The sequence below is a fragment of the Oncorhynchus masou genome, chromosome 31 (assembly GCF_036934945.1).
Source record: "Oncorhynchus masou masou isolate Uvic2021 chromosome 31, UVic_Omas_1.1, whole genome shotgun sequence".
In the NCBI taxonomy this organism is placed as follows: Eukaryota; Metazoa; Chordata; class Actinopteri; order Salmoniformes; family Salmonidae; genus Oncorhynchus; species Oncorhynchus masou.
Window position 1 is genome coordinate 76,123,500 of NC_088242.1, and position 15,807 is coordinate 76,139,306.

The window sequence follows — 15,807 nt, forward strand, 5'->3', positions numbered from 1 at the left end:
CTACCATGCACACACACGTATGCACTGCACACACTGCACACATACGCACACAGACAGTTGTAGAGGGAACAGTGGCGGCCCACATTGCCCCAAGTGGACCCTCGGCAGACCCCTTTTGCCACGTTGTTCCCAGCCTCAAACTCAATTAGTAAATTAGTTCCACATGACTGGGTGATAAACAGTGACTAGGGAACAGATAAACACACGCCCGACACTCCATTAAGATCCAGCTAGCTCCTCCTCCTTGCTCGGTGTTACCCTGCTGGGTTTACACCTTCCCCCTCCACCAGAGACAAAAAGACACCAAACTCTAAGGCATTGCCTGCTACTGCACACCATCTACTCTTTTCCTTTCTCTCCTGACACTTTTTCCTTTTGAAACTTGGTGTTGTTCATTCTTCCCAGGAACCCAATTAATTAAACGGGAGGAGAGCGAGGGGCATGGAGCGAGATAAAGAGAACAAGACAAAAGGGGAAAAAAGATGCAGACAAATACATTAGTGTGTCCAAACCTTCTCCTCTCTGGGCTCTCTCACATGAAATAAATGAAGCGGTATGGCCTCGGCAACGCTGCTGCTAATAGGCAGACCACAGGCAGCCGGGTGTGTGTGGGGCAGTCACTGAGGTAAAATCACTGAATGGCAGGATACAATAACAGGAGGAAACTTTCAAATTATGCACGGTAAAATCTGTGTTCAACAGCTCGTCAAGTGCCACCACGTTCTACTTTCCTTCACACACAGGACCTGTCGAACACACAGAGACACTCTGCTGCACTGGCTAGAAGTAGTCTTTTATGGTCTCTGAGCATAAACACACACACAGGACCTGTCGAACACACAGAGACACTCTGCTGCACTGGCTAGAAGTAGTCTTTTATGGTCTCTGAGCATAAACACACACACAGGACCTGTCGAACACACAGAGACACTCTGCTGCACTGGCTAGAAGTAGTCTTTTATGGTCTCTGAGCATAAACACACACACAGGACCTGTCGAACACACAGAGACACTCTGCTGCACTGGCTAGAAGTAGTCTTTTATGGTCTCTGAGCATAAACACACACACAGGACGCACGCACACGAGCACACACACTCACACACACGAACAGTGGAGGGGAGGGGGTGAGGGTATTTTGACAAGGTCTCAGGATTGAACAGTTTGTGATAACAGTGGTTAAAGCACTTAAGCTGCCGTAATTAGTGGGAGCTCCGTGGTGACAGAAGATCCGCATTTATCTGGCGTTTCACAAGCCAGCGTGAGAGGGATAAACAGCAGAGACTAACAGCTCGGCAACAACACCAAGCTTTTATACTGACGAGGTTCAACACAGACACACCAACGTACATACACTATCTCATGGACACACCAACGTACATACGCTATCTCACAGACACACCAACGTACATACGCTATCTCACGGACACACCAACGTACATACGCTATCTCACGGACACACCAACGTACATACGCTATCTCACAGACAGACCAACGTACATACACTATCTCATGGACACACCAACGTACATACGCTATATCACAGACACACCAACGTACATACGCTATCTCACGGACACACCAACGTACATACACTATCTCACGGACACACCAACGACACACCAACACACCAACGTACATACGCTATATCACAGACACACCAACGTACATACGCTATCTCACGGACACACCAACGTACATACACTATCTCACGGACACACCAACGTACATACGCTATCTCACGGACACACCACCGTACATACGCTATCTCACGGACACACCAACGTACATACGCTATCTCACGGACACACCAACGTACATACACTATCTCACGGACACACCAACGTACATACGCTATGTCACGGACACACCAACGTACATACACTATCTCACGGACAAACCAACGTACATACGCTATCTCGCGGACACACCAACGTGCATACGCTATCTCACGGACACACCAACGTACATATACGCTATCTCACGGACACACCAACGTACATACGCTATCTCACGGACAACCAATCACCTGCCAAATATAAACAGCTGCAGTCCAGTTCTCTTACAGATCCATACTCAATACCCACCTCCTATTCTGTAATGGTCCCCCTGGGTGTCCCCTTTTCACCAGTCTGCCTGCCAACTCCTAAAACCTCCAACCCCTGTCTCAGCCCTCAGAATCGGAGGAGGGAGTTAAGTCTATGCAGGCCAAACCCTGATGCCCCCGGGTGCACAATGCTGAGTGCTGGAGCTATGTAGAGGGAGGGAGTGAGGGATGAGGGCAGGAGAGCGGGGATAGGGGGGATTTGGGGAGAGTGGGGATAGGGGGGATGGGGGAGAGTGAGGATAGGGGGGATGTGGGAGAGTGGGGAGAGTGGGGATATGGGAGAGTGGGGAGAGTGGGGATAGGGGGTGGAGGAGAGTGGGGAGAGTGGGGATATGGGGGAGAGTGGGGAGGGGGAGTGGGGGATAGGGGGGGATGGGGGAGAGTGGGGATAGGGGGATGTGGGAGAGTGGGGATAGGGGGGATATGGGAGAGTGGGGAGAGTGGGGATAGGGGGGATGGGGGAGAGTGGGGATAGGGGGGATATGGGAGAGTGGGGAGAGTGGGGATAGGGGGGATGGGAGAGAGTGGGGAAAGTGGGGATAGGGGAGAGTGAAAGACCAGAGGTTGTGTGTCTGTGCTTTGAGACAGTCCTAGGCCATTGACCTAACATTCACCTCACCCTGAGTCATTACTCTCAAGAGCAGAGCTTGTAATACTACCAAAGCATACAATTGAAACATTTATTTCTTGTAAACAATGGAAACTATTATTATGCTAATAACGATGGTCTGCTGAGGACACACAACGCAAGATCAGGATTCTGAATCTTGTTGTTTCTGCGGCAACAACATAAATTCATTAATCAAGTCCTTCAGCTTGTTCTTTTCCGACAAGGGGTTATTTTTGCAAAATCCTTTACTAATGATGTGCTAACGCTCACCTCTAATCACAAAATCACTAGAGGGCAGAGGCGCGAGACATTCTACAGTTCTGTGTGTGGAAAGTAGATGTGATCAAAGGGGAACAGACACCCCCCCCCCACCCAGCCCAATCAGCACTCATCCTGGCCATGTCGAGCCGGGGGCTTCATTAACAGGTAAACGTCCTAATCGTGCTTCTACACCTGCATTGCTTGCTGTTTGGGGTTTTAGGCTGGGTTTCTGTACAGCACTGAGATATCAGCTGATGTACGAAGGGCTATATAAATAAATTTGATTTGATTTGATAATCGTCACATTAGAGCCGAGAATGAGAGAACTGAGAAGGAGAAGGAAGCGAGTGAGAGGTTGGAGGAAGAGGGGAGAGCAGAGGCCATTATTGTTTCAGCACCTCATCAGCAGCACTCCGTAGAGGTGAGGAGACCAGACTCTCAAAATGTGAAAAACACCTCCCCATCACTAACCCCCTTACACCACAACTCTGCCCCTCACCACAGCTATCACTGCCCCTCCCCACACCACCCTACACCTCTATCCTCTCGGCATCACTCTAGTTCCGCTAGTTCATTTCCTGCCTCCTCTAGCACTGCCCCTACAGGCCACCGCCCACAGACAGACACAGCAGATACAGCCACATTACATTAATGAACAGCATCCATCGTCATGCATCTGGCCAAAACATATTGGGCTCATAAACACAACACAAAAAGCCTAAAAATGACAAATACCCCCATTCTACCCATAAGCCAGTGCTGTTGGAATCCCGACCCACATCCCCACCCCCTTCCCACAACCCCTGCTGCTGTAATTAGAGGTGTCCTTGACTGTAAGATGAACAGCTTTCCACACTCATGGACCCTTCCACTTCAACAGCTCTGCTCGAAAGACCACCCATTGTTTCCACACACACATGCACGCACACACCGGGGTCAATTGTAAGGTATCGTTTTGGCGCACACAGATGAGCTCTGTCCAGGTCTGATTGGGGGTGCTAATGCATGGGTGAATGTGTTAGGAGGACACACTGGTATCTAACAACTGTTATTATTAGATTTTCTATGTGTGACTGTGGCTTTGTATGAGCACATCCAGGCTAACGTGACAAATGTAACAACTCCTTCACAATCACACCTAAACGCTCTGTCACTTTCTCTTTGTCTTACTTTAGTATCTTGCGTCGGTATTAGTTGGCCAATACCAATCCCTGCTCTGTCAATTAACCCAACATACAGCAATTTGGTCAAGTATGTCACACATACAGCACTGTCACTGGCTCAACCTGTGACCCATTTGAACCAGTGTTTGCTCTCCTGTCTGTCTGTCTGTCTGACTGTTCTTTTTGTGGACAGAAAGTGTGTAATCCAGCATGGTCTGTCTCTTTGTGTCCGTCTTGATGCTACCTGTCTGTGCTGTGCTCTCAGCCCGGCTCAGTGTGTGTTCTGTCCAGGTGCTGGGACTGCTGTGTTCCCCGGACAGGGCCTCCGAGAGCCCCTGGCTCCCCTCTGCCATGCATTAACGAGCAGTGCACACGCAGGCCATATCGATCCAGGGGAGAGGGTGGGGGCGGGCAAGCGCTCTGCTCCCCGTTAGCCAGCCACACAGGACCAAGGCCTCAGGGCATGAGCCCCAGCGCCTTCAATCAAACCCTCCATCCCTCTCTCTCTCATCTGCATACAAGCCCTCTGAGCCTGGCCCCCACACACATACTAAAGAGAAGAGCAGCCTCCTTCTCACACACAGAAAATAACACTTAACCCTGTAGCTTCAGAGTGCCTTCACGGTCCACCAGGGTTGACACTACATCTAATGACAGAGGCAGGCCTTAAATTTAAGGGGCCCTAGTTTTTGTTAAATGTGTTGATGAGCGGCCCACTCATCCCAGCCCTGTGCCCCCCAGAGATGGAAACTCTCTCTCTCTCCCTCTCCCTCTCTCTCTCTCTCTCTCTCTCTCTCTCATCAGATTAATTACAGCAGGAGTGCTCTTAACATCTGGTCGAGTGTCAGGCCTATCGAGGAGCGTGCTCCGTCGCCTCTCAGAGGGGCCAAAGTGTGGGATAAAATAAGAACAGTGGCGGGCGTCTGGAACAGCGTGTCTGTGTGACATGGGCAGGATGAGAGTCTAGAACAGTGCTTTCCAAACTGTGGGGTGTGCGGGTCGGCAGGGGAGGCGCGGGGTAATAGTAGAATGTACAAGGTGCAATTTTTTAATTGGGTAGTGCATCATCAGTTCCTCTTGTCATGTCAGTCATTACAGACCTTAGAGAGCTGTTTATAACTCGTCAGAAATGCCCATGTAGGGTGGACTGAACGATGTGTTCCCTCTGGAGCCGTGTGGGAGTGAGAGGCTAGGTGAGCATGCGTGCTGCTATGTGTGTATGCAGTCAGTGTAAGATATGTGTAATATGTATACAGTCAGTGTAAGATATGTGTAATATGTATACAGTCAGTGTAACATATGTGTAATATGTGTAATATGTGTAACATGTATAATATGTGTAATATGTGTAATATGTGTAATATGTATACAGTCAGTGTAAGATATGTGTAATATGTGTAATATGTATACAGTCAGTGTAAGATATGTGTAATATGTATACAGTCAGTGTAAGATATGTGTAATATGTACACAGTCAGTAAAAGATATGTGTAATATGTGTAATATGTGTAATATGTATACAGTCAGTGTAAGATATGTATAATATGTGTAATATGTGTAATATGTATAATATGTGTAATATGTGTAATATGTATACAGGCAGTGTAAGATATGTGTAATATGTGTAATATGTATATAGTCAGTGTAAGATATGTGTAATATGTATACAGTCAGTGTAAGATATGTGTAATATGTATGCAGTCAGTGTAAGATATGTGTAATATGTATACAGTCAGTGTAAGATATGTGTAATATGTGTAATATGTATACAGTCAGTGTAAGATATGTGTAATATGTATACAGTCAGTGTAAGATATGTGTACTATGTGTAATAAGTGTAATATGTATACAGTCAGTGTAAGATATGTGGAATATGTGTAATATGTACACAGTCAGTGTAAGATGTGTAATATGTGTAATATGTATATAGTCAGTGTAAGATATGTGTAATGTCCGTCCGTCCGCCTGCTCAGCCCTGCTCATGCCCCCCCCCAACTGTAGGGTTGTGGGGGGTGGTGTAGTGATCTGCAGGTATACTGGGCGAGAAGAGAGCTGAAGTTAGGGCGTGGGCTGCCAGCTTTATGTTTTCTGTAATTAAAACAGCATTAGGCTATTTATTTCCTCTCCCCGTGCGGAGCTGATTGGGCATGAGGGAATGTGGGACTCGCAAAGCAGAGAAGAAGCACAATTACACGCCATCAGCAGACAACATTAACTCGCTAATAGGAACACGGCAATAAAACTTTATTATTATGGGGGAAGATTATTGCAGCGTCTGAGCTAACATTTATAATACTTAGCGATGAGCATCGCGTGGGGCGGAAAGACAAAGGGGGAAGGCTCGAGGAGGGAGGCTGGGGGGGGGGGGGCAATAGGAGGTCTAGCACTCAGCCCCATAGAGAGAGGTCTGCTTTAGCCCTGTCTGTCTCAGGACCTCCATTATCCTCAGCTCTGATGCGTTGCAGTGGGCAGGACTGACCTTAGCCCACCCCTCCAGGGCTGTCACACTACTGGTACAGGAAGAGGGGGTGAAACCCCCAGCCCCCCCATCTACCTGAGAAAAAGCAGGGAAATGCTTTAATGTCTTAGTTGTAGCCTCAATGGGTAGTGAGCTATCTGAAATAGCTTAAGACTCAATGAAGACACAAAGACTCATTAAAAGTAATGATTACTGAAGTCAATATTAGTACAACCTGAACATCAGATCAGGTCAAAGTGAACTAATATCAGCGACAAACTAAAAAACCAACACAATTACAGAGTGCAGATTGCAGATTGCAGGGGGGAAAAGTGAGGGAATAAATTGCGGAAGGAAGTGAGTTTGCATGAGTAAGCAAGAGAGAAGGAGGGGGTAGGTTCAAAATGTAGAGAAATAGTGTAGTTGTTAGGTCCTTCATCCTTTGCCCTGGGCTGAGGAGAGAGAGGGAGAGAGAGAGAGAGAGGGGAGGGAGAGTGGGAGAGAGAGAGGGAGAGAGGGAGAGAGAGAGGGAGAGAGAGAGAGAGGGAGCGAGAGAGAGATAGAGGGAGAGAAAGAGAGAGAGAGAGAGAGAAAGAGAGAGAAAGAGAGAGAGAGAGAGAGAGAGAGAGAGAGAGAGAGGCCTCCCCTCTTTTAGCAGTCAGTTCACGTCGGGTGGATAAATTATTCACGCCCGTGGAGACGGCCGCCACATGGTGTAATGAGAAGGACATGCATTGATACCAAATATTGCTGTTGGGGAACTATCGATCTGAAAGCTATTTGTCCAAAGTTTAGTGTGGAACCGAAGGCTGTCAGCGTGTTTTAATGTGACTGATGGACCAACCACCAGACCCCTCCTTCCCGCACTCAGACCCCTCCCTCCCTCACTCAGTCTCTTTTCTCTCCCGCCAAATCCCCTCAGTCTCGCAGAGAAAATTTAGATTTATTTGTTCAAGAGGGTTGAGCAATTAAATGTGTAAACCAGACAATGTTGCAAGACACTTCGACACCTCATCTTTAACCCTTGAGATCTCATGTTCAAGATGAACAGGGCTGGATAGAGGCGTCTGAAACCCATCCACCACTCTGCTCCACACTAAACTGGACTAAACCTATAGTAGTACTGACAGTATATTACACCACTGTTCACATCAGTGATCTAGACATGAAATGTCTGTTCAGCCTGCTCTCTGCCTCACACACAGTGTCTCGGGCAGGGAGATCATTTTCACATTTCCTGCAGTTGTACCATCAAGTGTGAATTACCCTGTGCTTAGATTGGCATGTATAAGAGGAAGTCTGTGAGTCCATTGGGTCTATGAGGCTCTTTAGAAGGGTTTTATGGTTCCTCCATGGTCTACCTATTAGGGAAAATCTGAATAATACCGCCCAGAGCCAACACATACACATGTATGCGCACATGCACGCAAAAACACAAACACACAGTAACACAAACTGATTTAACTCCCTTGCCATGGCTTTACTTCTGCTAGTGGGCAGATTTGCTGTGGACCAGGTGTCATCATAGCTTGACTGAAAACAGAGGTCTGCAAGTACTCACAGAGAGAAAAAGGAACACTCCATTGCCCCCTAGCCTTCTAACTGCCCTCTCTGTTCTCTCCATAGTGACCCCCACATAAATCCCCTGCTCCCCCAATTCCCCTCTCCTCACCTCCCCTGTCTCTCCTGCAGCAGTAATAGATGAAGATACTCCTGTTTGGGAGGGTGCAGGGGAAATCAGAGCACTACCTGTGCCTGAGCCCTCACTGGGATACATACTGGTTGTCAGGGGGGGTTCTAGCTGGATGGAGAGGATACATCCATGAAACTACATATAGCTGTAAAAAGACACATCGCTCAGTAAAGAGTTCTGCTGGTAAACCTAGCGTAATCACTCAAACACATGTTTTGAACTAACCCGGAAGACTTTCCGGCACAGTCTACTCTAAGTCTCTACACATGACCTTATGCACTGAAATGTAGTCAGCCACAGCTGGTGTGTGTGACGGCCCAGGCAAGGAGCAGAATTTGTGCTCTCAGGTCTCAGTTCAGTCAGGAGATGCTAATGACCCTGCACTTACCGCCAGCGACACCTTTCCCCTCCCGAACCCTCCCAGCCCCAGACAGCACTGCTGTTACTGCCTCACTATGCACTAGGCCTGCCGAACACGGCACTACAATTACAATATCAGGGATACGCACAGGTCTGCTTAAGTAAAGGGGAGAGGGAACAATATAAAATACTGATCCGACATGCAGTCTAGAGACTAAAATAGATGTGAACTACGACAACTGTGTAAGATCATAACTGTACTAACCCAGTATGGAGCTCTGAGCGCAGACAGCCTCTAAACTCAACTCCCAGACACCATGGTAAGAAATCATTCTGTTACAGGAGAAAAAAACAACCTCAAACTAATTCACACAGACGGCCCTAACACCCACAGCTTCATGCCCCGCAATATGCATAACACACACACCCTCACACATTGGGGGCACCATAGCATCTCCACAGGTGCAGGTCTCTAATGAAACCCCAGTTGTGGCGATATAGAGGCGTCGCTTGCTCCGACGGGATAATTACGCCACTCCCTGGCAGCTGAGTTTGGCAGATGTATGGGAGGCAGCACGCGGCGCCAAGCGCACCATAACGAGCACCGGGGAGCGGAGGTGGGATTCGGCAAGACCCCGCCATCCGCCATTAACAGGTTGGCACCGTCACAAATGAGTGTTTTTCACGAGAGCCCGGGAAGGCTGTGAAATTCCAATGAATTCTGGAGCTATGTCGCAACACAGTGTTGGGAGAGAAAGAGAGAGAGATGAAAGGGAGATGAGAGAAAGAAAACCAAAAGCAGGGAGGAAACGGAGGAAGGCGAAAGGGAAAGAGGGGGAAAGGTTCACGCCGCCATGGCGGGATTTGTCACCTCTCTCAGCACAGGGAGCCCAGAGCAATGCACTTTGGGAAATTATTGAATCAGAATGCATTGATTTTCGCTGGGGAGAAGAAAGCATTCAAAGTCAAAAAAAGCCTTGAAAAACAGTCATGGTTGAGATTTAGGGAGGAGATTGTAGGATACCTGTAACAATCCGGGTGTCGTGGGTGTGGAGTCAAAGGCAGGAGACAGAGAGTACAATGCTGTGCTCTTTAATGCACTAAACGCACCTCAGGGTGCTAACAATGATCACGGCCCCAAAACACAGGGAATGTCAAAATGACGATTCAAAAAAGGCACGACTAGGAACTAACACGTTCCTCTGATACAGAGCAGAAGGTTACAAAGAATAATCCCGCACAACAACCAGGCGGGCCGGCTGTCTAATAACGACAAACTAATCATACACACAGGTGCTACCAATAAACATACAAGGAGGGGGAGAAAAGACAATCAGTGGCAGCTAATAGGCCGGTGACGACGACCGCCGAGCGCCACCCGACCGGGAAGGGAAACCACCCTCAGTCGGACTCGTGACAATACCTGTGTATTATTATACGGAGCAGAATCAAGAGAACACCATTTTACACAACTGTTTGATAGGGGGGAGATAAGAACGGAATACTATTGCTTCAGCATTTCTCCTCTGCACTCACTTGCTTTCATTTCAGTCTCTTCCTGTCATCATACTTTGTAATCAGGAAAACATATCCAAGATAAACATTGCACACCTCCCTTCTAAACCCGCTCAGTGTGTGTACAGAACATGCCTGAGTGTATCCAATGTCTTCATACGCTGTGTACTACAACCAGCCTTACTACCCTGCCACTGACCGCACAGCAACATTAGATCAGTGAATTGCAGTGTGTCTCGTCCATATCTACCCAGAGCTGTATTCTGTATGCATGATCCTGTTTTGATCTGCTTCCATTTTCCGCCACCCTCCACATCAGCAGCAGCTGCATCATTTAATGGTCATTTGTAAACGCCGTCAACAGCAATCAGTGATCACTAATCACTAATGAACCAACACTGCGTCTTATTACAGCCTGAATCACAACCATGAATCAATGCGCTACTCACTACAAACAAAAGAATGGGTGCCTCACTCTCCCACATGCGCCCACTTCTCCCTGTCTCTCCATCCCTCTCTCTCTCTCTCTGATGCTAAACGATTTCAAGGTGACCCTGGCTGAATTGAGGCGAGTGTTTTCCTCGCGCTGCTCCAGTCTGGTCCCAGTAATTAACACCAGCGCCTAATGAAGTCCAGCTGCTCACCGCGCATGCCAAAAACCGGAAGAGCCCCTGTCAGGCAGCTATCACTCTCCTCACACCCCCACCCCTCTCCTCTCCCCTCTATATCCTCCCATCCCTGTGTCTGTCCCTTATCCCTCTCTCCATCAACCCCCTGTCCTCAACCTCTCCCTGGCTTGGAAGGTCAGCCTCCCCCTGTCAGTGGCCTCCCCCTGCCAGTGGCCTAGTGTACATTCTGCCCTCCCTCCACCTCTTCACCATCAAAAACAGTGCTCATGCAGTCCTCCACTACTTTCCACCTCTTCTCTCTCACTCCCTCTCACTGCCAAATTCCCTTCATTCCCCACCGTCCAACTGATCCCTCTTCATCTCCCTCTTTCCATCTCTCCCTCTATCTTCCTGCCAACTCCCACTTCTCTCTCTCCATCTCTCCATTGCCCTAATAATCTGTTTCACACTCTTTCCATCCTCCCTGCTTCTGTCTGTTTTTACTCCAGTTAGACCAATTAAAGCATAATGTAACCACAAAGTTGCCATACCTTCTTCATTTGAATTCGGGAGTAATTATATTACATGGGGTGTAATAATATAAAGTAAAATAAAAAAGTTTGTAACATGTAATATTTTCCCTAAAAAGTGAAACCCCAGAAAACCCATGGTAGCTTGAGTGCTAAATCACATCAGGTTGCCAGCGGCACCTTTTCCCTCCTGTTGCATCCCGACTCTCCCCTCCTATTTAACCGTGTGATGCTCACTAAAACCCTGTGTCAAAGTTGCATGTATCGGTCAGCCTGTCACCTTTCTGGGAGCCACGCTTTGCATCCTGGGAGTGGGGCTTTGAACACAGAGGTCGAGCACCTGCCTCTCCCACCCAGACATACACACACACAAGCATGTGCAAACACACACAAGCGTACACAAACACAAAGGCACATACGGAGAAGCTAATAGCAGGTGGGGGGCCTGTGCTGTGCCGCGCTGGGATCTCCACCCCCGGTACTCAGCAACTAAAAGGAAGGGGCGTTCGGGAAACTTTCCCCCAATCATCTCTCGCTGACATTCTGCTTGATCTGGAGAAAGATGAGCTGTGACATCCTCTCATGCCTCCCACCTGGCTCCCCTCTGACGTATCAGACTCAAATCACTTCCGACAGACAGGAGACGCTAATTAGCGCAGAGGAGTTAGAAACGTAGCATTTTATCTGACTTCATCAGAAAGACTGATCTAAAACCCAATCTGCACATCTTCCATTCTAAATTAACTATGAGATAGCAGGTCATTAGGAGCCTTAACAGAGACCATTGGAGAACCCTGGAGGTCAAAGATCAACTGATTTATTCTCTGTTGATGAACTTACTCTCCTCCCCGTCCATGACTGCCTCATCCTTTCCTCCATCTCTCCTCCCTCCATCTCTCCTCCCTCCATCTCTCAATCTCTCATCCCTCCATCTCTCGTCCCTCCATCTCTCCTCCCTCCATCTCTCCTATGCACTCTGTCCTCCGCTGTGAGCTCACACACTCAGGTCAGTGTGATTTATTATGGTGTGTGATGCTCTGCTCCCATGCACCCTCCCCACACCCCCCGCACCGCCTCTCACCACTGTAACCAGCACCATCCTCACCAGCTGCGACAGATGTCGCCGTCACTCGAGAAAATAAATTCAGAATACTTAACGAATTAAGCGAGGAGCTAATTGTGGCTGGCCTGTGTTTATCATGCGCAGAAAGGCAAGCGGCTTGTTTGTCTTTTAACAATTACCAGACAAAGCAGGGAGAGGAGGCAGGGAGGGGGAGGAGGGAGTTTAATTGTCCCATTCTTCCCAGCAGCTGGCTCAGCCACACCTGGGCGGGTGTGAGAGCCGGGCGGAGCAAGGGGGAGAGAAGGGCAGGTGCACCTCTGACATCACTAAAACAAGCACAGGCCGACTTAAGCTATGAGACGCAAATACACTCTCTACTACTGTATAACACAGACATCAAGGGCTGGCATTAGTGGTTGTAGACACAAATTACATCTACCATTGTATAAAACACACACAGAAAAATGAATTACATGTAGCCCCTCTTAATTTCTCATCATTATTCTCATGCACCCCCCCATCATCAGGATCTGAGATGCCGATACACGCACGCACACGCACACGCACACACACACGCACACACACACGCACACGCACACACACACACACACGCACACGCACACACACACACAAGTGTGGCAATTTTCCATTCTGTTCCCATACGTTTTGGAGGAGCTCCCCCTGAGCAGTTCTCTTATAGATCTCCAAACAGCTTGTAATTACTTTTAATAGACAGCATAAGAAGCAAATCAAGCGCAAACGTGGAAAAATGAGCTCTCAGGGGGATCAAACAGCACTCAGCCTTGCAAACAAACACTTCATCAACATCTGAGCTATTTCTCCTCTTGCGTTTTTTTTAACTTTCAAACATGTCATTCTTAGTGGGGGGGAACTAGAGAAACACAGAAGAGAGCGGCAGAGAAAGAAAGGGAGAAAGAAAGGGAGAACGAAAGAATGACAGGAATACAATGGCCGTAAAGTAGTTACTGTTATTGGGTTAGTTGCTACCTAGATTATGTGGGAGGCTCTCTGACTCATAAGCACTTCAGTCTGGCTGGCAGCCTACGACCATGTGCACACCTGTGTTCCTGTTACTTAATGTTGTCTGTATGATGAGAGGTCAGCTGACATTCTGCTAAACAATCGACTCCCCTCATATCCAATCGCAATGAAGCAGTCAAGAAGGTCCTTAAAGGAGAAATACCAAATATACATGCCCTCCTGTCTCCCTTCATCCTCCCCCACTCCATGATACCCTCCCTCCCTCCTTTCATGATACCCTCCCTCCCTCCCTTCTTCCATGATAACCTCCCTCCCTCCCTGATACCCTCTCTCCCCTACATCCTCCCCCCCCTAACTCCCCTCTGGTGTTCTGGCTGGCTGGCTCCAGGTGGTGAGGGATATGCATGAGGGGCCTGTCATCTGTTCCCATGTTCATAGCATCACCACAGTGTGTTACTGTGTGTTCAGTAGAGACCAGTAGACAACCAACATCCTCCAACACACCTCATTAACACTATCATGTTCTACAGTCAAGGGAAGGGCAGATATAGAGGCATATTTGAGATGGTGACTATTTGAATGAGGATCATGGATGATACAATAATTATTTAACCTTACTCATGAGCAATGGTGTAATGAGCCTGGACTGAACGCAGAGAGCGGCTTTCATCTGTCAAAAACACTGCCCTATGGCTATCAGGCTGGCACACGACGCACACACACACACTCATGCACCCAGTGGAGTGAGCCATCATCCACATTATCCACATCCATGGACTCCTAAAGCTTCTTGTGTGCTGCCTCATTAAGTCTTCAGTGACACAGAGCCCACACCAGGTCTCTCTCCCTTGCTCTGTCTTCACCTCACACACACACACCGACACACACACACTATGAGGAGATTGCTCAAGCACTGCCCAACTGCAGCTCAGACAGACATCACTAGAGGCAGATAGCTGGGTTGTCACAGGAAGAGAACAGAGTACAGGTCTGGCCTCAGTATAAAGGGTTAGTCTCATGATGTCTAAAGGATAGATAGTAGGTTAAACATCACTCATGCATTAAGGCTAACATATGACTTAAAGTTCAAGACAGCAGGACTATAGTTGGGAGCATTGACCTGATAGTAGGGGCTGATTTACCAGTGAGAGGTCAGGTCTGAGCCAGAGGAGGAGAGGAGTAATAACTTCACTTCTGGGTCAGCCGCGATGCCTTTCCACCACTCTGCTCATCTGGGTTCATGCTCGGGCGCGAGCTCGCTACGTTCATTGAAATGAATAAGTGAGAATCATGAATGAGATGCATCATTAGCTGGGCTCCCCCAGGGGCACTTAGATTCAGGTGATTGGCTGTACCCTGGGCCTGGCTGGGAGGGGGGTTCATCATGCATACACAGCCATCATCAAGGGTGGGGGTGAACCTTTATGTTGGTGTGCAAATAATATGATAGTGTTTGCATTGAGAATGGGGCTACAGCTCCTCTTGACACAGTTGCAGTGCCAATTAAGCATTCTGCTTTTTTATTTGGAGTATTGTACAATATTATCTATTGTGTGCATCATGCAGTGTCCTGCCTGTAGCCCTATTTAGCCATATGGGCCGGTCCCCCTCCCTACTCTTTCCCAGTGCTCAACAGGTCTCCATTCACACAGCTTGGTATGGAGAGAGAAGGGGGACAAACCTTGCAGCTGGGCAGGTTCTCCTACAGGCGTCCGACAGGCAAGGTGGGTGGAAAGAGAAGGCAGGGTGACAGTTAGTCAGTAGGTCCATGATTAGATGGGGGTTAGGGGGTTCATACATGGGGTTTATGGTGGGGCAGTAGCTACCATACCATGCACCTGATACTCTCTCTTTATCCAGACCCGGACTGATGCTCATCCTTCAATATCAAACCAACTCACTCTACTCTGTCGTCACAACACCAAGATTAAAATCACAATTCATGTCCACCAGGAAATAAATATGATGGAAATACCAATGAAGTAACTGAGTCATAAGACTAGAGTGCTCAACTGATGCGGTTGTATATCCAGACTTAGTTTAGGCCTTGCTGAGGGGAGAAACAGTCTGACTCCAGTAGATGCTTTAATAGATGTATCTATCACACTGCTCTCTTCCACGGGTACAGTTACTGGAGTGGGGAAGAGAGAGACACCCAGCCTTGAGATGGAAGGAGGGGGAGAGAGAGGGGACGGGGGTAGAGGGAGAGAGAAAGAGAAAGAATGAGGTGGAGAGAGAGAGGTGGGAGGTGGAGCAAGAGCGAGGTGGAGAGAGAGAGAGGGCTGAATGGGGGGGAGAGAGAGTACAGCTCAATCTACTAATAAAAGCAGATGAAAGTGAGGTTAAACACAATATGCTAATTGAAATGTGTTGGCTGATTAAGGGCGATTGAGAGGAGAGTGGGCGTGCTGTGAGTTCTGGGCGCCGGTGATTAGTGAG

At 48.2% G+C, this 15,807-nt stretch overlaps 1 protein-coding gene across 2 annotated transcripts in view; it reads right to left on the reverse strand.

Annotated features, from left to right (window-relative positions):
* Positions 1-15,807, reverse strand: part of LOC135524453 (zinc finger protein 423) — a 173,578-nt gene that overhangs the window by 53,363 nt on the left and 104,408 nt on the right. The window contains exon 6 of one of the 2 annotated variants that reach the window (XM_064952000.1): positions 15,050-15,070. The exons of the other annotated variant lie outside the window; for it this stretch is intronic. Within the exon in view, the coding sequence (XP_064808072.1) occupies positions 15,050-15,070 (21 nt within the window). The remainder of the gene's footprint in view (positions 1-15,049; positions 15,071-15,807) is intronic. 2 annotated transcript variants of the gene reach the window in all.